General features: G+C 39.7%; 1 protein-coding gene across 3 annotated transcripts in view; it reads right to left on the reverse strand.

Annotated features, from left to right (window-relative positions):
• Positions 1-2,954: 2,954 nt before the first annotated feature.
• Positions 2,955-23,134, reverse strand: part of VWC2 (von Willebrand factor C domain containing 2) — a 119,280-nt gene continuing 99,100 nt past the window's right edge. For 2 of the 3 annotated variants that reach the window (XM_075125575.1, XM_048839237.2), the window contains exon 4: positions 2,955-11,559. In XM_075125575.1, the coding sequence (XP_074981676.1) occupies positions 11,408-11,559 (152 nt within the window). In that variant the 3' untranslated portion in view covers positions 2,955-11,407. Of the gene's footprint in view, positions 11,560-13,051; positions 13,130-23,134 lie in introns of all 3 variants that reach the window. The other variant, XR_012667127.1, reaches the window with a different exon arrangement.

A 23,134-nucleotide genomic window follows, 5' to 3' on the forward strand; every position in this document is an offset into this window, starting at 1 on the left:
CACAAGTACTCCTTTTCTTTTTGCGAATACAGACTAACACAGCTGTTACTCTGAAACCTGTCATAGGGAATTTCAGTGACCGTCGACTGCAATATTTCATCATGCGTTTCATTGAGGTAAAAGGATGGAGTTTTAAAGGAAGTTGAAATGGCAGTATGCCAACTAAGTCCTAATGTGTATGGCTATGACCATTACTATAATGGGTCTGCAGGTTTGATCTGACCTTCCTTTTTCCTCTGAAATTCTTCTAACAGAGCCCCAAAATTTCCATAAATGTTTTACTAATTACAATTTTTTTCCTCCCTAAATTTCAAGGTTCAAGAAACAAACAAATAAAACCCCTTTCAAATGTCACTAGATATTCTAGTTTCCAGCACAACAGTCTGTCTCAGACCATAGATTGCTAATCTTAAATCTTATTCTGGATTTGCAGTGCATCTTTTTTTTCTTTCTATAAACTGTAGTAGAAATCCTAAAAGACAGCGTTCTGTCCCTACCAACCAAGATGCAAAGAGGCTAAAAGGAGTCAAGAGCAACATAAAGGAGCCAGGCTACCTAACTGCTCTTACGTCATTTTGTCATTTTCAACTTAGAACTCTACTGTTGCTCTGTGTAACCCAGCCTTACCTGTTTTGGTGGTGTCCAAATTGATTTCCATTCCTGGGTACGGGTTCTTTTCAGTGCAAGACCTTCGGCAAAACAGTATCTGTTGGGCCACTCACCCAGCAACTGTTTTCCCTTGCACAGGATTCTGAGGTTGTAAAGTGGGAAGTGGGCACAACCACACATCTTTCTGACTATCTAGGGTACAAGAGTTCAGAGCACACTCAGTATGTCTTAATGTCTTAAATTGCAGCAAGGAAGGTTTAAATTGGACATTAGGAAAAACTTCCTAACTGTCAGGGTAGTTAAGCACTGGAATAAATTGCCTAGAGTGCAATTGCCTTCCCTTGTTGGTTTTCTCCTTTCTTTGCTCCTTTTCATGATAGTCTTAGTATATAATTCACTAGCTTGTTCACCAGCCTTTTTTTCCTTAAAAACAGAAAATCCCCACTTTTCTTTTCTGCTGGTCGTGTTGTTGTGGGTGTCTTCAGAGCACAGCTGACTCGGGCTGCTTCCCCTTTCAATATCAGTTCTGTTAGGTTGATTTTCCCCCCTCTTTCTTGGATCCATCAATCCCACATTTTGATGATTCAATCATGAAAGAAAACCAGCTTCAAAAGCCTTGTGGTTCATGCAAAGCTGTGTTGTCTGTTACAGATGCCTATATTCAGAGTCTCTGGTGCCTAGAAGAGGGTCATAGCAAGGGGAAATAGGTTACCTTGCATAATGACTTAGCCACTCCCAGTCTCTATTCAAGCCTAAGTTAATTGTATCCAATTTGCAAATGAATTCCAATTCAGCAGTCTCTCGCTGGAGTCTGGTTTTGAAGTTTTTCTGTTGTAATATCGCAACTTTCATGTCTGTAATCGCGTGACCAGAGAGATTGATTACCAGCAGGAAAGTGGGGTGGGGGGAGAGAAAAACCTTTTGTAGTGATAATCACCCATTTTTTCATGGTTTGTGTGTATAAAAACGTCTTCTGTACTTTCCACAGTATGCATCTGATGAAGTGAGCTGTAGCTCACGAAAGCTTATGCTCAAATAAATTGGTTAGTCTCTAAGGTGCCACAAGTACACCTTTTCTTTTTGTGAATACAGACTAACACAGTTGTTACTCTGAAACTAGTCAGGAGATTTGCAGAGCAGCCCCTGTGGAATTCTCAATATAGTTTTAATAAGACACTAGCATTAGTGGAAACAAATTCATGTTGAAAAGTCTAATTTGTGCTGCAAAATCAGTATCAGTATTGCAAATAGTCTAACTCAGTAGTTCTCAATCAGGGGTATATGTACATCTGGGGGTACTCAGAGGACTTCCGGGGGTACATCAAATCATCTAGATATTTGCCTAGTTTTACAACCAACTACATAAAAAGCACTAGCGAAGTCAGTACAAATTAAAATTTCATACGACTTGTTTATACTGCTCTATATACTGTACACTAAAATGTAAGTACACTATTGATTTGATTTTCTTATTTATATGATAAAAATGAGAAACTACAATTTTTCAGTAATAGTGCTGTGACACTTTTTTGTATTTTTATGTCAGATTTTGTAAGCAAGTGGTTTTTAAGTGAAGTGAAACTTGGGGGTACGCAGGACAAATCAGGCCTCTGAAAGGAGTACAGTTAGTCTGGAAAGGTTGAGAACCACTGGTCTAACTCATTTGACCCTTGATTTTTTTTTTCCTTTTGGTTCAATAGGTGACTTGAAGTGGGGGTGGGGTATTTCATTTGTTTTTTTAAAGTATTTCATGTTTTCCTTATTGTAGACACTTCCTTGGAGTTTATATCCTCAAAGTGGGGAAGAATTACTTTTGAAGGAAACAACTAATTCTGATCTCAGGAAATTCCATTTGTAAGTAATCTCAGCTCACCTAGTATATTCCCTGCATGGCAAAATAAAAGAGCTGATAGCAGGGGCAGTTTCTAGCTATTTTGACACATTTCTAGGTAAACAGTTTAATACAATAGCTCTTCAAGTTTGGGATTTTCAAGTCGTAGCCTTATACACATAGACCTTGTTTAAACGTTTGGATCTGTTACACTTATTACATTCTGAGAAGGAGAATTAAATACATGTGCTTCAGCATACTTAATGTTACTTCTTAAACATAAAGGAAATTAATTAAAGAAATTATATTGCAAGCACCTATTTGTATATTTTTATACGTAAAGGTCTAAGACTTCATAAAGATTCTGATTTGATGTGAATTGTGCCAAAATATTAAAACATTTGAAAAACCATAGTGGTTGCTTTTTCAGTTTTAATGAACTAGTTTCTCTGTAGTGCATATTTATGTATGTATATCCAGGGCCTCTAATTAATCAAAAATAAATGCAAAAACATTATTAAGATTAACAGAATGACTTTTTATTGCTGAAACAGTTGTATAAACAGCATATCTAATATTTAGCAGAATATATAAAATAGCTATTTTTATCAAACGCCATTTTAAAACAAGTAGCTGAGAAAAAAGCAGTGTTTGGCGGGGGGGGGGGGGGGGAGCTTTAGCAGTAAATTATGAAATTAATCTATGGTCAACTGGAATCTACAAAATGACCAAATCATAGTTGTTCCACATTTTCATTGGTAAACAGGGATAAACAGAATGCAAACTGTAAGTGTGGTTACACTGATTTGAAGCACTGCACATAAAATGTCATCTCCATAATTAGCCAATCACAATAACACTAAATTACTTAGCATTAGTTTGACTTATCAGTGGTTAATAAAGCATAGGAAACGGTGAGTCTTGTGCTGGTAACATGCCAAGTAATGTAAGCAGATGGAGCTTTGTACAGTACCTACTGCAAATAAATGCCAGGATTACCCTCTGGAATTAATTATTAGTTTTTAAGGCAGTAGAAATATAGATTAAGATGCACTTTTTACTTTTTTTATAAATAGAGAAGTACATTTATCAATCTGATGCGCCTTTTAAAAAAAACTAGTTGGCACACAATTCCATCCCCAAAAGCATTTATGAAATATCAACCATACTTCTTGGGATAGAATTGAATTGATAAGGGTTATGCTGCAATAGTTCTTTTTATTTTGATGTGTCATATCCTATAAGGGTCTTGCCTTGAGTCTCTATGCACACATTGTAGCATAGTGTGGAAAATGGTTGTTTTTTCTGCTCCTCATAATGAGTGAAATTCATTCCATGAATCAGGCCAACTCAATGCCTATATACCACTTAAATCCTACCTGAGACTTATTTGGAGGGATTAAATAGTACCACTAGTACATAAGCCTTGTGCTGTTTTACTACATAGAGGGAATTTCACCTTCTATGAACGTGCATTCCTCACAAGATTACTTATACCCATTCTCATATCTGATAATTCATTAATCACAATTAAATACAGGTATGATATATAGTCTATGAGACAAACGTTGATCTCAGTTACATTGGTGTTAATCTGGAAATTAATTTACATTGATGTAACCAAGATCAGAATTTGGTAATTTGTGAATATATTTACACGTACTGTCAGCAAATGTTTGTGTACATTCTGTATATAGATATGCCATCAATATTTTTCATGCTTCCCAAAATATTTCCATATTTTCCAGTTTTCTCTCTTGTATTTCCTTCAAAATACTTCCTTATTCTCTCAATGCCTGGCTGGAAATTGCAAACTTCTTTGCATATAAATCAGAAAATTTCATTTTCTGTCTTTTTCAGTTCTCAGTGATAATTCCATGTAAGACTTGTATTTATATTTCCCATTTAATCTTGCTATACCTGTTGCTTAGTTTGCTACTTTTCATTGTTGTGCAAGAACTGATATTGCCATGTCACCTTTGCTTTTATTTTATTTTCTCATTAATTTTGTCTTTTATATCAGACCTAGGCCCATCCTCAGCACTCCCACTAGGACTTGTAGGTACTTTGAGGGAAACCTTGCAGCTGCCTCCTACAATATCTGCACCAGGAGAATTCTCCACCCACAATCCACTCTGCTGAGGACCCCTTTAAGACATTCTAGCCCTTTTACTTGGTCTAGAGGGGAACCAATGGAAGGGAGGATCTCACACCAGATGAGATGTTGACTGCTGTTAAGGTGAACACCAAGACTGTTGACTGATGCAAGGGTAAGCCCAATATTTACCTTGAGGGACAATGAATGTTGACTATGTCAAAATATTGTCACTTTTATGTGTTGATACATCCTGATGAAAATATTCAGAATGCAATATCTCCTTTTTATAACCTTTCATTTCTTATGTTATCATTTTTTTTCCTTTTACAACTTAACAAGAAATGAAGTTACAGGGTCTAGATGTGTTATTAGCCTCAGTTGAGCCATCAGGAAACAGAAATTAGTAAACGTTACTTCATAAATTCAGAGGTAAATAAGATTTTTTTCAATTAATTTAGCTCCAGCTAATCAAGGTGCGGTGTTTTCATGACTGATCCACAATTAGCCATCAAAAATATATACTAGGTCATGTTACTTATCTCTTTTCCAATTCAGGATTCTGTTGTAACTTTAAACAATCCTGTTTAAAGTTAATCAAGTAGTAGCATCTCTACCTCATTTGGTAGGAGGCTGATCCATAGTCTGATATCTCAGACTGGACACTTTTTTTCTGATATTTAGCCTTGATTTTTCTGCTTCGTGGGACATTTGCTTCCATGATTTCAGTGTTACATTAGAATCTGGTTCTTACTGCAAAGTGTTTCTATGAGATATTTCATCATCATCTACAGTTTAACACTCTCAATGCCTTTTGTGTATTGGAGCATGATTGATTTTAGGGTTGTCTTTAATATCACAAATGGTAAGATGCTTGAACTTTAATCTAAAATTCCTTTTTTACCTAGAATTGATGAATGATTTGGATGTATGGATAGCAAAGTGGAAAGTAATATTCTTTTTCCCTACCATGGTCTTGTCTTTTCTTTCCTTGGGGTTTTTCAGCAATGTACTGGGCAGAGTGTACTTTCCATGAAGCCATATAAACACAGTATGTAAAAGGAACATGTTGGCTGTTAAGGGAAATGGGTTATGTCAGCCTGACTTTTAAATGAATTCCTTTTCAAAATCCCCTGTATCTAATGTGGAAATAACTCATGATCCATTTAATATAATTGCCTTCAAAAGATAGACTTTTCACACTAAAAGTAATTAATAGTCCTGCAGTGTAATGTAAACATAGTGTGAGAATATAGAGATGAGATATTTTTTCCAAAGAGTGAGGAATCTCTTAATTATGATTGTTTTCCTCTCTTTTTTGGTGGTATAGGCCCCAGTTTAAGGATCCATCTCTATTCTGGACAGCTACATAAGCACTTTCCTAATCAGGGCCTCAGTCTTCTGCTTTTCTGTGTTGTGTCAACTTCTTTACTGCTTTGTTATTGTACTCCTCATTTCTTTTGTCCTACGATATGTTATTGCAACCTCCTTGTCTTTTCACACCATTTTGTTCCCCCACCCCTTGAACCTCTTCTTACTTTGTTAATTTCCCTCACACTCATAGTCTTTCTGTTCCATCACCTTCCTATACTCAAATTCTGTAGTTTTCTCCTTATTGTTTGGCTTTATATATTTCTTCCATTGTCACACTCATACCATTATGGCTCTTCCTCTTTCTGATGTTCTTCTGTTCTCACCTTTTTTCCCATGATAAAAACCTTTAAGAATGGCTATATTTGCCTTTACAATATTATCTTCTCTATTTGGTGTCTTTTTCTGTCTTTCCTGTCCCCTTGCCCCCAAATCCCAATAAGAATAGTTAGACAGGAACATACCGATGCTTCAACTTGTGCAGTTTAAAGGCTCTCATAATGTACCAGGCAGTTGCACTACAGTATAACATGGGAGCAAACTTCTGAATGCTGCTTTTTTTGTTTTTGTTTTTTGTTAAGCTTTTAACCTTTCCATCTACTATGTTTTCATCCCTTCTGACCATCACTTTGAATCTAACAGAAAAGAACAAATAAAGAACAACTGAATGCTTCATGGAGAAAGCTGGAAAAGAAGTTATATTTATAAATAGTTTTGATCTCACATTTTCTATTTTTCCCCCCATTCTTAGTAATAGGAACATTTTATATGAAAGACTTTTTTTTTCTTTTAAATATTCTCTGCCTATTCCTCTATCAGAAACCATATGTGGCAAGATCTCTGCAGAACCTACTTATGCGTATTTGAGGCCAAATTCACTCCTGTTGTAAAGCCACAGAAGTCAGAGTTGCACTGTTAAGTTGGCTCTGATTTCAGATAGGGAATAAGCAGGAGAATTAAAAGCAGAGACCCTGTGTTCATGGAAGTATCACTAAAAACAACTCGGGAAAGACGAATGCCCACTCATCTTCACACCTCCCCCACAAAAACATCCATTCACCATGAAATACAGACTTATTCGTGACCCGTTAGCAGGTTTTGAAATTTAGTTAAGGCCCTACCAAATTCATGAAAAATGTGCCATGAGCTGTGAAATCTGGCTACTGTAGGGGAGGAGGGCTCTTACCATGTGCTGGGCTCCAGCTGCTAGTCCCAGCTGGACTGGGGAGGGACAGAACTTGCTCTTCCTCTGCAGGGGCCATTCCCGGGCCAGATCAGACCCACCTCTCGGAATCTCCCCTGGCTGCAGGAAGCTCCACAGCTGCACTGCCTTCAGAGCTGGGCTCCCAACCGGCAGCTGCAGGCAGCCATGGGAGATTCCCGGGGGTAGGTCTCACCTGGCCCCTAAAGTGGCCCCTGCAGGACATGAGGAAGTCCCATCCCTACCCTGCCTGGCTGGGACAAGCAGCTGGAGCCCAGCACATGGTAGGAGTCCCCAGCTGGGGCAGCCCCAGCCCTGCACCTCCCCAACTCCAGCCCCCTACAGCCCTTAGCAGTCACCAACCAATAATGTGCCCCCACCCCCCATACCCTGCAACCCTCACTTCTATGCTGGCGGTAGCACTGGCTTCAAAAGCTCTCTGGCTGCCCAGCTCTGAAGGCAGCACAGAAGTAAGGGTGGGAATCCTGCGACCCCCCCCCCCATGACTCCTTTTTGGGTAGGGACGTCCACGGTTACAACACTCTGTTTCAGATGTTCACATGTGAAATTTCAGAGAAATTGACTATTTTTAAAAGCCCATGAGCATGAAATTGACCAAAATGGATGCTGAATTTGGTAGGGTCCTAGTTCTTATGGATGAAAATCTGCAAGATAGAGAATTGCCAACCAGCTGAAATAAGTAACACTGCTTGAACAACGGCAGGTGTCTTTGACCATTTTAACTGGCTTGAGGTATTTTCCCGTTTTTGACAATATACATTAAGTGATAACCCAATATTATTTGCAGTATTACATATTCTTACCACAGATTCTAAAACTATCATTTTATGGCAAACTGACATTTCTTCACTTCAGTAACATATGTTTTACTTGATTAAAATTATAAATTGGAAAGAGTTATATTTAACTTCCAGTACATTGTCTGTTAGCAAAACAGAGCTTGTTTTCATTGTTTTAATGTCTCTTCATTTTTGTTAAAACCTCAGCTGAACACTTCGCAGTATGATAGTCAATGCAACTCAATACACTGTGTGGGTTTGCTCATTAGGAACTATGTAGTTGGATCTTATTTGTACTTTTGCATGAAGAAATTAAACCGCATGTGCTCCTACATTCAAACAGGAATATTACTTCAGTTATGTGGTGAGAGCTAGATCAATATAGATTTCAACATCGGTATCTAATATGGACACGAGGAACATTCTGTTCTGCTTAAAAAGTTTTAGAAAAAAGTCTACAGCTGGACAGGCTGTTTCCTGTATTCCATGTTTGGCAAGGTTTTATTGTTCTTTTCCACTGCTATTTGAAAGACTCTGTAAGATGTACCTTTTTTCTTTCTGGTGTAGTCCTCAGCACCTGGGGGGGACAACATCCCACTGCAGGTTGTACATTCCTTTTCTTTTTCTTTTTGAAGGGGAGAGGATATTGTTCTGTCAAAGTGGCTAAATCAGCACTAGTCTAAAAGGTGATGATGGGAAGAATTAAGATAAACTCTAAATAAAAATTAGTGCATCTACAAGGTGCCAAATCCACAGCGCTGGAGCCTGAAGTTCACATGCACAGGTATCAGAGCCACATACTGACATGCTCTCACACATTACATTGCCAATGTTCCTGTTCACTGACATAGTAGAATCACCCTTGTAGAGTACAGTGCTCCTGCTTGTTCACTTCTTTGCCTCTTTACTGAGGCTGTCAACAAGAATGCCAGTCAGAGCCCATTATGGGTTGTTTTTTGTGCAGCGTTAACATCTGCGCTAGAAATTTGCCTTTGCCCATCAATTTCACACAGGCCACTGAACAGTCCTCAGCTGGCAGTAGTTACTATGGACCTGGGCTGGGTTTTGTTCAGTGACCTAGATGTAGAAGGTTCCATAGCCATCTTGCCATCCTCCCAATCATGATTTTTAAAAAGCAGTCTCTGCAACTCAAAAATATTTGAGAAACATCTTCAGTAAACCAGAGACACCTGAGAGATCATAAGAAATCACATAAATCAGACAGGAAATTCTGGATGAAATTAGAAAAAGACTGAAATGGTTATGTCGGTGTCAGGATTAAAAATGTGAAGTGGAAAATGCTCAGTATTAACTGTGCCCCTGAATTGGAACAGGGATTTGAACCCACCTCCCCTACATTCCAGATGAGTGCCTTAACCTCTGTGTTGGGTCTTTCAATCAATTCTGTTGAAGGTGGGAAACACCTGGGTTGAGAATCCCAGGAGGGCTTTGGCTTGGATTGCTCAGAAGCCTCACTCATTAGCTGTGGGGCAACATCAGGGCTTTGCATGTGCTGACTGGTAGAAATTTAGGCACCTGCAGGGCTAGGCAGAAGCTGAGTAGTGGTTTTGAGAATGGCAGTGGCACCTAAATGTTGGAATCCTAAATATCTTTGTGAATCTAGCCCTTAGCAACTTGGGACCAAAATCTGTTTGCTTTATTCAGCTGAGTAACATAACTACTTTTGTAAGGTGAATAGGATTTGGCTCTGATTTAGGGCCAAATTCTGCCACCTTTAGTTAGACTGAGTAGGACCTTACTGCGCTAGTAATTTCCACTCAGGGAATGAGGTACTATTGTTGGTAGAGGTAGCAGGATCAAGCACTTCTATGTCCAGATTTGCAAGAGTGCTCCACATGTTGGGTGCACACATGTGATGAAGCTCTTCACAATCTGCCCATTAGTGATTTCCATTTACTACCGCTAGCAGAGTAATATTTTTATGCTAAGAGTGAAACATTTAGGGTACATGTGTTGGACGTTCTTTCTGCTGTTTATTGATGATAGCTTTTTAGTATAATATTTTGATGTACTTTATATACATGTACATAGGCTTGAGAAAAATCATTTTGATAGTTGATGGGTTCAGAACACATTTGAAAAAATCATAATCAGTCCAAAACCTACTTTCCTCGATTGTCCACCTCGATGGACTGAGGCTATATGTGAACTTGAAGTACATTTTGTTGTAGGATTATTTTTCTTCAGATTTTTAATTGTTATGGTTACTTAAGCCTGCTGTGCATTTTATGTCTTTGCTGCTTCATAGTTTCATCATTTTCTTGTCCATGATCTGGTTGAGAAACAGTTGTCTGGCGACTGATAGCTATATGAGCAAAATCCAAACTTTGGCCCTTTGAAGTCAACGGCAAAACTTCCATTGAAATCCTAATAGAAGTCTGAGAGCTAAACAATGTAAGTTACGCATCAGGTGTCATGTAATTAACTACTAACATTGCAATAATTCAGCAAAGCATATGCTATAGTTAAGTCCATACTTAAGTGCCTTCTTGAACCTGGGCTTCACTAGTGATTCAACCCAAGTGTAATTTATGAGAGTAGCAGAAAAACCAAGAGCGTGTTTAAATAAAGCAGATCTCCACTATTTTATCTTACACCTGTTAATTGCTTCTCCTGTTATACTCCCCGTCATACGCTGTTGTCAGTTGTACTTGTTTTTCACAACCATTAAATGTAAAATCATTGCGAGCTGAATTGTTTAGTCACTTACAGCCCTTATATCAGATATGGGATGCTTTACATCACAAAAGAATTCATCCTGATGTGATGTGTAAATACCTGAAATTAATTCTTATAGGATCCATTTTTAGAGTTCTGAAACAATTAATTACTATAATCAAAGTCACAATTTCATACTCTCTTCCCAGTTATATTAGTGCAGGGCCACTGGAGATGCACGCAGAATAACTGAAAAGAGAATTTGGTCTACTTTTGCACATATAATAAATTTAGCACATTATTTTAAAGCTTATACCGTATATTTTCAAAAGGTAGAACTTTGAAGTACCTGAAATATGTGATTTGCTGGCTGTTTCCTGGCCACACGTCTATTATTGTTGCCCACCAAAAATAAAGTCCTAATAAAACTAAAACAGAAATGTTTTAGGCATGGTGCATGTACACAGTAGGACAGGTGACCGTACCATATTTTAATCTGTATCTATATAAAACATTTATTTTAACCTCTATAATGGGATTATATAAATACATAGAATATTTGATAGAGTGTACTCAGTGCACTCACCATGAAAATAAAACGTTAAGACAGGATTTTTTATGTCCAAACTTTTTTAAGTATATGGATTTCTTTGTCTTGCAGTATTGCATTACTATGAAAAACAAAATACCAGTATGATGATCTTTTTCTCCTCACCAAAAATATTCTTATTACAATAAATAATCTTTCCCAGGCTTATCTAGGTTTTCACTGCAGTGAAGTATTTTATAAAAACATCATAGTACTTTGATTTGTAGATTCCCTAGATTTGTTTGCATTCATGTCTAGTGCACATAGCTTGTCGTTCAATTCTCCAAGTGCCTTCTTCGTAAGTACAGTGACATATAGTGCATTCATCAGTCTTCACCTCTCGGCCAGCTGGAATGACAGTGGTTTCTGCAAAGCAGTTTGGGCCTAAAAAAAAAAAAAAGAATTAATATATATAAGCTGTAATATGTTTAGTTTTTGCTCCTTAATACTGCAGACCTAGTATGAAATTAGTAACAAAAAGTATGTTACTTTTAATGTCATATAGTTGTGGTTTTTAAAACAGGATATTTAATTAGAAAAGGGAATGAGAACCATCTGTTCTGTGTTTGTATGCACATTTCCCCTCCGTTCAGAATATGTATATGTGTGCTAGTTGTACAGTGTTTCGTAGTAAGACCATACACAGCGATGACAGACATCTGGACAGAGTCTGTTCCTGTAGATAAATACAGATTTCAGATGTGAGAAATACTCCATATTGTCCAGAAAGAGTAGAACACTATAGCATGACTACAGGTTATCAAGCATTTTACTTCAGATTTTATTGCTTCTTCCACTGGAAACATGTTTAGAATATACTTGTAAAGTATCCAAGCTTTATTTTGTGTCAGCTGAGAAAATATTTCCTGTCTCCATTATAACAGAGTATAATGTTATAATAATAATTTAAGTCTGTATCACCACCTGTGCACTCTATATATTGATATATTAACCAGCAATAAGCGAAGCACCCTTTTTTAGAGTTCACAGAAACATGTTTGTTTCCAACTACAAGGCAGGAGAACTACCTGACAATAGTCTCTTCAGGCTGGTGCACTACCCCTTATAAAACACTGTGTTTCTGAGTTTTCTTTGCAAACAAAAAGTAGAAGCCAACTATTTGTTGAGGACAAATGGAATGATTCATATGTTAATTTGAACAACAGTCTCTTAGGGTAAAAGAATATCATTTTGTTCAGCATCTGTGTACCAAATATATTACACCTATAGGCTGAGCCAGTGCCCAATGAGTTCCAAAGGACACTGCGTTAGACCCTTAGACCACTGAAGAGTTGCCCCTGTAGAAAATACCTTCTAGAACTTGCAAAACTCAAGTGTACTTTTTAAATGAAGTTGAACTTGCATAATTTTATTCTTTGTATATTTGACTGACCGTAACTTAGACAACTAAAATATTAGGCTTTGTTTTTGGATTCTTGCTCAAAGTTTTGCACATAATAGAATTGCCATAGCTCACCACTCAGAGCTTAAAATCAGCATACCACATTTAAAACATCTAATTTTATAGTGGTACCACCTTGTTCTCTGACCCTTTCAGTTTTCACAAGCTAAGCATCACAGGGCTAGATCAGTACTTGAATGGGAGACTTCAGCTACTGCAGAAAGTGATATTCTTCCTTCTAAGTCACTACTGAACTAATGCCCCAAACACAGTCCTGTGGGTGGTATGCTATCTTTCAGATTCGATTAAAAACAACTTTGTGTGTGTGTATATATATATATATATATATTTTAAGATTGTGGATTTTTCCTACCAATATAGCTGTTATCACTTGTCATGTGACCAGGATACAAGAGTTAACACTTTCTGATTAACTGAAAGTTTAGGCAGATACAGTATTATTATTGTACCTACACTTCTGGGGTAGAACACAGCAGTTTTCTCTTCATTGGGATATAAAGATGCGTGGGTATCATCCTATAGAGACCTTCACTGTAAAAGATATGCAACAAATGCTAAATTATTAGGGTGAAATTCACTGCTGTACAGGGAATCTACACAAGACCTATATCCTACTTAAAATCCACCTAAGCACTGAGAAATGTAAGAGGGACATTGGAACTAAATTTTGTTCTGAGAGAGTAAATGTTATATTTTGTTGTGATGAGCAACAAGAAATGAAATACAATTTGACCCTTAGTGAATTTAATTAATTGGGCTATTTTAATTCCCTTACATTGAAAAGTATCTTATGCTATGAGCGGTGCCATTGAAATCAGTGCATTATTTAACATGAGTAACCATATCACAAATTGTTAAACTACTTCAGTTTGGAGAGGCTGTTTTATATTGGTAAGTCTAGTGTCAGTCACCTACTTGAGAAGGGTAGGCCTATCACAAAATAATGGTGAGACAGCAAGATATTAACAAGGAAGATGTTTTCTTAATTTTCGTGTGAATGTTCTGAATGACCACTAACTACAAGGGAAATTATCTATTTTAGGGTTTTGTATTTTCTTCCATCACTGAAGCATTTGAGCATCTTTCATGTTAATTAGATTGGTATACCAAAAGTTCCTTGTTCATTTCAAGTGGTCTTAAGCTATTCTCCCTCTTTGTTACAGAAAGCTTTGATCAGGGAGCTTTCCATAACATAAACCACCATACTAAAACAATAGATGAAACTTAGTCTGGTTATGATATAAAAGTGTTACACTGAAGAGGCTACATCAAACAAAACACTGGGAATTTATGTGCACACAGACATCAGTGTATGCTACATGTACATGTATTCTGCAATTCTCCTTCTTCAACTTCTATGGCTTTTGATGCTAAAGCATAACTTTACTTAAGTTTGACACGCTAGCCAGAGTGGTCAGGTGAACTGTATGTGCTATCAACTTGCTGTGTAATCTTTGCCTCAATGTCCTCCTCCTGTAAAATGGGGATAACACCTCCTTACAAGAGTATTGATAGTATAACAACATATGAACAGCCCTTTGAAGGTGTGAATTGCTAAATGTGTGTGTGATTATACCTCCTCTTTAATATCTACACTATTGTGAATTTAGTAAGATATTCCCCAGAAAGCTGTACTTTTTTTTTTCTTTTTTGTCTTCTGGGCCATTTGCAAAGATAAATCTGGAGACTTCATGAAAATTAAGGTGCACATTTAATGTTTGTTCTGCCAGAGATGAGAGACTCCCTATAGACAGATGTGCAAGAAGATATTTTATGCTTAGGGACTGCTCCACTGTAGACACTCCTAACTCAACAAGGAAGGAAATATTTATATTTGTAAAGATATTTTTCAATCTTATTAGAAATATATAAAACAGTTGGTATGATTTCTCGCAACAAAATTTTTGGTGGCCTCAGAATGTGGCCACCAACTCTCCCTGCTGGCCACACTGACACTTTTTTCCTAAAATACTTAATTAACTTTAGGAAAAACAATTAAATATGCACATATTCACATCCAAATCTGTATATCTGTAGGTTTTTTGGCAGATTCAATAACAAAAATAATGCTGCCTCCCTCTTCTGCCCCTCTACCCAGGGCTTAATGGGTCCTGGGGCTTGCTGTGAAAAGTGATTTTTCATATTTGTTAATATCATAGCACACTTAGTAGCTACCTGGGAGGCTAGGAAAAGTGATAAGTGATATTGCCAAACATACAAGTATCACTTTTCACAGATAGCTAGTAAGTCTGCTGTGAAAAGTGATACTTGCATGTTTGTTAATATCACTTTTCTCAGCAAGCCCCAGGACTCATTAAGCCCTGGATAGGGGGATGGAAGGGGGAGGCAGCAGTGACAGGGGATGGATACATGGGAGTGGGTGATGAGCCCCACAGTTGCATGGCCAGAGTGGTCTGGTGTCTGCTGCCATGGGGCCAGGGCTCAGTGCCCATGGCCAGAAACTGCGTGACTCGAGCTAGGGATCGGAGCCTGCTGCCACACAGCAGGAGCTGTGGGTCAGCGCCCAGGACTAGTGCCTGCTGCTACACGGCTAGAACCCGGAGCTGGGTGCTGGAGACCTGGAATCAGGAGTCAGCACTCACTGCAGCACAGCCAGGGCCAGGGGTCGGTACCCAGGACCAGCTCCTGCCACCATGTGACCACAGCCCGGCAACAGAGCTGTGGGTCAGTGCCTGGGTCAGGGGATCAGCACCAGGGGCTAGGGCTCTGTGGCTGGAGCCTGGGGCCAGTGTCTGCCACCTCATGGCCGGAACTGGGAGCTAGAGGCTGACTGAAGCTCTGCGACTGGAGCTGGGGGGCAGCACCTGCTCCCCAGCGGCCAGAGCCAGGGGTTGGCACCCAAAGCCCTTCAGTTGGAACTCGCTGCCATGAAGCTGAGGTTGGGAGTTGGTGCCTGTGGCCAAAGCCTGGGACTGGAGCCAGGAACCAGCACCTGCTGCCATGCAGCTGGAACCAGGGGCTGGAGGCTGACACCCCACAGCTGAAGGCCAGTGCCACATGGCCAGAGCCTGGGGGGTCAGTAACTGCTGTCCCACGGTTGGAGCCTGGAGCCGTATGGCCAGGTTCCTGAAGTCCCGCAGCTGGAGCCTGCTGCCCAAACCCCCTCCTCCCCACAATGTGGGTCAATAACTCACCTTGCTCCTGCAGTGTTGTGTCCCATCTCTCTCCAGAGGCAGTGCAGGGCAGCACATCCAGGAGCAACAAGGAGGGAAGAGGAGGGGCTGATACTTTACCCGCCCCCTTTCCCCTGATCACTCCTCAGGAGGCTGTCATGGCCGCACGAAAAGCCCCTGGTGGCCGCATTTGAGAAACACTGATCTAACTGGACATCATCATCTCTACACCCCCCCCCCCCCCCCCGTGATGAGAGGGCAATTCCTGATTAAAATATAACGAACAGTTAATAGTAAATCAGTCTGGTATTTACTCACTAACCATCAAAATTTTTCCCCAATGCCCTGCCTGAGCAGCCAGGGAGGGGAAGGAAGCCTCTCTCCCGTAGCTCACTCCAGGGAAGTTAAAGGGGTTTTAAGCAAAACTCTGGCGTTTGCAGTATAATGTTCCAGTTGAAGGGAATCTTTTTAACTACAGCACTGGGAGCCAGTCTCAATAATCTGAAATTTGTGGTCTGGCCCTTAGCTTGCCTAACCCTAAGTACAACTTCTATGAAAGTTCTTTTCAACAAAGAAAGAGCCTGATGAATTTGCTTAAACAAAGTATGTGAAAGGTCAGGTGAAACCTGAATTTTTAATTTTAAATTTAATTTTAAAATTGTGAATTTTTAATACATTTTTTAATAAGATAGATGGCCTGGTATATAGCTGGACACTTGAAGACAAACCAGGGTTTTAAAAATTGTTACTGATTTATCACTCAAAACATTTGAATTAAAAAAGAACTATGTGAGGGTAAAGCAGCAACTCTTTTACAACCTAAACTATCCAAATACTTGCTGATTACAATATTATGGTGATCTGGAATGTTGCTTCTCTCTGTTTGCCAGTAGCATAATGGAAAACGAATCTCTTCTCTTTGGCCAATAAAGCATGCTACCTGCCATGCTTTGTGGTTTCTAAACTTGTTCTTTTTAATACTATCGTTCCATCTTTAGCATCTGTACAATTTAATGTAGCAACAGCCAATAGCGTTTGTTTGAGGAGAATTTACTTTACAAATACCATGATCTAGGTCACCAGGTTGTGTAAACTGGTGTAGCGCCCATGAAATCAATGGAGCTGCACCTATTTAAACCAGCTGACGATGTAGCCTCATCTCGTATAGGATAGTCGCAACAGGACCAATCCCAGAAGTAGTTTGAAATTCTTCAACTTGTTTCCCAAAAGTATATGCTTGATCCTGCATTGATCCCTATTGACTAGGGAGATTTCTTTCACAAATCTAAAGGTCTGATTCTGTTGTAACAGTGGACTAAATCAAAAATAACTTCCATGAAAACTGCAGTTACATCAGTGTAAAGCGAGTGTGAGATCAGAACCAAGTTCTTGGACAGTTAAGTAAGAAATCCTAAATTTCTTGATCACACTGAAATGTTTCAGTCTAATTAGGTAAACACATAGGTAGGTATTAATTAGGACTATATAGGTTCAGGCGGCTTCTTATATCCTCAAATATGTTTTTAAAAACAACTGTTGGCATAAATGCATCTCTTGTACAATATTTTGAGGTTTCTAATTGATACCATGAAAAGCTTCCAGTGAATTATGATGTTCTATGCTCTAATGTTGATAAATACAACAGGATTTAATTAAAATGCAAATTTGGTCATCCCAGAAGAAAACATCCTGATACCAATTATCAACAGAAAGTGTCCAAGCCATTCACCTACAGGTGCAGTATTCCTTGTAACCCTGACAACCTTTGAAGAGAACCTTTCAAGCCGCTGCTCCTCCCCTTCCATAAAAACAGTTGTGCTTTACAGTATTAATTGTGTTTAACTCCTTTGCAGAGTGACCCTGCTTTTGCATATGCACTCACCTATTCAGACAGGTGCAGTAACTTAGTCACATTGTAATCAATGATTCCATAATATATTAGGCCAAATGATGGGCAAATAACCTCTTCAATGCATGAGGTACAAGTCAAAGCAAAACTTAGCCCCTTCGAAATACAGGTCACCATCAGTAATAATACTTTGATGTTAGACTTCTCTGTCCTTTGGTCCTAGCTGTCCTACACTCCTTAGTGATTGCCCTTCTAATCTGTAATAGTCATGTGGCTTATCAGGCATCGTACAGCACATCTATCTAGATATCTATATACTGCACTCATCACTGTGGTACCCAAGCACTTTACCAATTATATTTAAAAAAGCCAGTTAGCTTTGCTTTTCTCCACCTATTTAAATGGACAGATACATTTAAACCTATTTGTCCTGAAGGCAATGATATGTCATAGATAAAACAAAGTTACAGAACAATCAGTTTCACCTGACCTTTCACATACTTTGTTTAAGCAAATTCATCAGGCTCTTTCTTTGTTGAAAAGAACTTTCATAGAAGTTGTACTTAGGGTTAGGCAAGCTAAGGGCCAGACCACAAATTTCAGATTATTGAGACTGGCTCCCAGTGCTGTAGTTAAAAAGATTCCCTTCAGCTGGAACATTATACTCAAGACCCTACTGTGCCTGCTGAACAATTCTATGTATTGATTTTTTTTTAAAACAGTAACAGCATGGAGAGAAAAAATAAAAAAGGAAGTCCCCCATTTACCGCAGACCCAGACTAGACATCAAACTGCAGGCTATTCCTCACCCCCCAAAATCCAATCACTGCTTTCTCAAAAGATGTATCTCTATCTGCTTCAACCCCTTCCACTCTCTGATCTCATCTAAAGAGTCTGTATCTTTGTGATTTGACTGTTTCCCCATCAGGCGTGTAGATGTAACGTATCTTTCACACTAATGTTTCTCTGAAAAGTGGAGAAACCAGTTAGATGAACTAGCAGAGGTAGTCTGAGATTAGAACGGCTGACTTGCATTCTTCTAAAAAAATTAATCACCGCTGTCAGTGCCACACTATTGACTACTGTCAATCCAGTTTTGCCTCTTACTAGCCTAACTCTCTTGATAGATAGGTATATCTTTGGATACCACTGTACCAGACTAAAGGAGTGGTTTTAGTTATAAAGAGTTGAATTTCAATTTTAAGAACAATTTGGAAGTCTTTAGGCCCTACCAGTGGGTGCTTTACATAGTTTAATCAATGCCTTCACTTTGTGTATGAAAGTCCTAAATCATCAAGACATCTTTTTAGAGTGGTAGTGAATGTGTATGTTCAAAGAACAGAAAAAAGTTCCCATCTGCTTGTAATTCTGTCTCGCTTCTATAGAAAAAGGTGGATTGCACACTATGCTGCTGTTCATAAAACTGTTTTGTTTGTGCTAGACAGAATCTTAATGTGTTGCAGAAGAAAGCCAAGAATACTTTTTCTAGGGTTGATTTTCCTGTTATATGCACAGAAAACTGAAAAAAAATGAAAGAGAAAAACAGGTATAGTAAAGACTATTAAACACGCCACAGTTTAGGAACACGGGTGGAAGAACATCTGTAGCCAGACCGAAGAGAGCTGAACTAAGTATTTGTGCAGTGAAGAGGGTTGGAAGTGTTCTTTGTGGCATTGCTATACAAAACGTATAGTAACAAGTGCTACCAAGTTTGCTTTTGCTGTGGTCTGCGTATACTTTTTCACCAACCAGGGTAAATCTCCATTTAAAGCTGCTTTTTAAGCTCCCTTAGAGGTTAGTGAGACTTACAAACCTTGATGATTTTTTTTAATTTTACACTTCATGGCTCTGGCCCCATGTGTGATGTCCACTTAAGTGCAGAAATTCAACAAAACAAAGCCACCTTACTCAGTAAAAGTATTCTGCACTTTTCTACATAAGTGTAGAACCTGATTTTTCACTGCCTTGCTCCTAGTGGCAGCATTTACACCTGTGCGAATACAGTGTAAAATGCTAGCCATTCAGAACTGTTCTGTTTTATATTAATTTTGCATAGGTGTAAATGACTGTACAAGATGCAAGGTAATAGGGAATCAGGAACACAGTATTTGTAACAACATTTCCCTTTACACATGAAAATGTGTAAGGTGTGCTATTTGAGAGGACTGGATTTTCAAAATCTTTTTAGTCAACCAAAGAAAACCAGTAAACCAGAGAAAACAAATGGATTGAGCTGAAGTAGAAAGAACACTATTATCAAATATCATATAAGCCAAACAAAGCATCAGAGCATACAAAGGGCCAAATTAAATACAGAGACTTGAGTCATAAAAATAGGCACATCAAACAAGCTTCTTGGTCAGAAGAAGTAATAAAGACGGTGAAAGTGAGATACTTACCCTAAAATTATTTTCAAAAATAAGACGTAGAAGAGTGAATCCCTTGGAGAATCTGTGGAACTGTACCAGTTAGAGATGAGGTGAATACCTTTGGGAAGTGTGTGTATTTCTCTGCAAACTTTAGTTATCCTTAGAAACTCACGAACAGCTTAAACATTTTGTACTTGTGTTTCTTTAGAACTCAGCAGGCACCAGCTTGGTGTTTATGGAGTTAGTGGTGGTCCTTTTATAAACTATAAATTCATGTTGGATGCCACAGGTTCAAAGCACTCATGAGCCAGGCTCTACTTATTTGCATCTGAAGTCCTCTATCCCTATTAACACCAGACAGGCTAACGAGAATTGTCAGTAGAAGGAAGGAAGGTGACTTGTCTTATAGTAACTGAGGTCTTTGAGATGTGTGGTCAATATGGGTATTCACTGTGGGTGTGCATGTGCTCCTGGAACCAGACATTCTCCAATAGCAGTGTCTGTAGGTGCGTGCCTGTGCCCTTCATCTCCTCATACTCCCTGCTGAGGAGGAAAAGGGCAACACAGACTGACCGCCTGCCCAGTTTCTACTCTACTGCAAATCTAGAGGTGAGCTGAGAATAGGAAAAGGAAGGCAGATTGTGAATACCCATAAGCACCACACACCTTGAAGGACTCTGGTTACTGTAAGGTAAGTAACCCTCCTTTTTTTCTTCAAGTGCTGGTACCTGTGGGTGACTTCCAAGCAGGCAGATATGAGGAGCTGCTTTGTACCAGTTTACAGGATTGTTGAGCAGAGGCTTGAATCAGGGCACAGTGGCTGGTAGCCTTTTGAATGGAGCCTAGGTTGCTGCTCTACTGATCTCTGACAGTAGGATTCCTGGCAGGGAAGCCACTGAGGCAGCTTGAGCTCTGGTAGATTGAGGAGGAGGGTCTTCCACAAGCTCATAGTAAAGGAGGATGCAGTGGGAAATACATTTTGAGAGTCTTTGGGAAGATACTGCCTCTTGGCAAGAGAGACTAATAACCTCAGATCTTGTCCTGTCCAGGTAGAAGGCCAGATTCAGATCCCAGGCAGGTTTACTGTTTTGAGATGGGTAAAAACCAAGTAGCTCTTCACAGGAGGAGGAAAGACATCAATAACTTCTAAATGTATCTACAAGTGAACTGACAGATAGGCCCTATGACTTCTGTGAGAGGAGATAGTCCAGGATAAGAGGCATCCCTGACTCCTCCAGAGGCAATTGATGCTTCTAGCACCGCAGGGAGCACTGCTTCCATTTGGCAGCAAAATACTTTCTAGTAGAGGGTATCCTGCTATTGAGGAGGATGGGTTGGACCTCCTCAAGCAAGATCTCTCTAAGTCAGTTGCCCATCCCAAAAAACAGATGGAGCAATGCTGGGTTAGGATGGTTGGACCTGCCTCATTCCGTGACAACAGGCCTGGAAACAGCAGAAGGTGAATGCACAGGTGAGATGCCATCTGCAGAGCAGTGGTGAACAAGAACAATCATGGCCACCATGGTACTGTTAGGATCACCATTGCTGTATCCAACTTGATCTTTTAGGGGATAGAAGGTAGGAGGGGCACGGGAGGGAAGCCATACATCAACAGATTCGACTACTGCTTTATGAAGGTATCCCCTCTGAAGTTGTGCCCTTGGGCAGCCCAACAACAAAGGGCCTGTCTTTCCCTAGGGTGTAAAAGTGCATCATGATGGGAGTCCCCACTGACTAAAAATCCACTGGACCACTGATAAGTGGAGCTCCCACCAGTGAGTCTCATGAAAATGCCAGCTGAGGGAATTAGTTATGCCTGGTAGGTTCACTACAGAGAGGGTAATCTGATGCTGAAAGGACCTATTCCAGAGCTTGTCTGATTCCCTGCAGTGTAGGGCAGACCTTGCTCCTCTGTTTATATAATAAACAATGGAAATATCTGACCTGGACATGAATAGACTGGATGAAAGACAGGAACCTCTTCCACACTTTGTGAACTTCCTGAAGCCTCAAGAAGGTTGATGTGGAGTCCAGGAAATTGAGCTGTGTGGTCATCCAGGTGCAGTCCCCAGCCCAGAGGCATCTGTAACAAGTGTATTTGTGAATGGTGTGGGAACAAGGGAAATCCTCTACACAAATAGCGTCCTTCTGCACCCACCAGGTGAACAATGTCAGGACACCATGAGGAAATGAGACTTTTGTCCAGGGAGTCTGCTAGGAGCATAGACCTCCCTCAGCCAAATCTGGAGACCGTAAAGGTGGAGCCTGCCAAAGGGGGTGTATACAGTGACATGGTTTAGGAGGATCGGATTGTCATCTGAGGACTGAGTTGAAGGACTCTCATTGTGAGGCATGTGTCCTGCAGTAAGTAGGCCTTGGCTGCAATTAAGTATTGATTAACACCAACAGCTATATAATTTATTGGAGCCAAAGTGGACTTTCTTGGATTTACCTGAAGTCCCAAGGAGTGACTCAGGTTAAGTAAGGATGTGACGGCCAAGTGCACCTCCTGATGCGATTGTCCCATGAGCAGGCTGTCATATAGGTATGAAAATACAGGGTTGTGTTGATGGTGCAGGTGCACTGCTTTCACAGCCGTAAAATCTATAGAAAGTTTTGGGGCCATCAGAAGGCCCAACATGTGCATTTTGTATTAGAAGTGCTCTAAATCCACTACAAAATGCAGAAATCTTCTGGGTGGATGTCTATATGAGAATAGGTGTCCTTCAAGTCAAGAGCCAGAAACCAGTTGCTTTTGTTCAAGGAGGGGATTATGGCCACCAGGGTAATCATCCTCTAACTTGAGTGGCAGATGAAGACGTTCAACTGCCTGAGGTCCAGGATGTGTCTCCAGCCCCCATTCTTTTTCCAGAGTAAAATCCTTCTCCCTATGATGAGGGAGTACAGGCTCTATAACCTCTAGCTAGATTAGGGAGTACAGCTCTTGTCTGAGAATCCTCTTGTGAGTGGGGTTCATGAAGAGGGGCAGACAATAATTTAATTGTATAGCCAGTTAAAATGTTGTCTAAGACCCATTTGTCCAAAATCATAAGCTGCCACATTGAAAGGAAATGGGCCAGGTGGTCATCAAAATAGTGAGGGAGACTAAATGCGCAAGGACTGGTTGACTTCTCTTGCGTACCATCAAAATGATGTCTTGGAAAGCGTGGAGGGGGATAGCAGT

Source organism: Caretta caretta, chromosome 2 (assembly GCF_965140235.1).
Source record: "Caretta caretta isolate rCarCar2 chromosome 2, rCarCar1.hap1, whole genome shotgun sequence".
Lineage (NCBI taxonomy): Eukaryota > Metazoa > Chordata > Testudines > Cheloniidae > Caretta > Caretta caretta.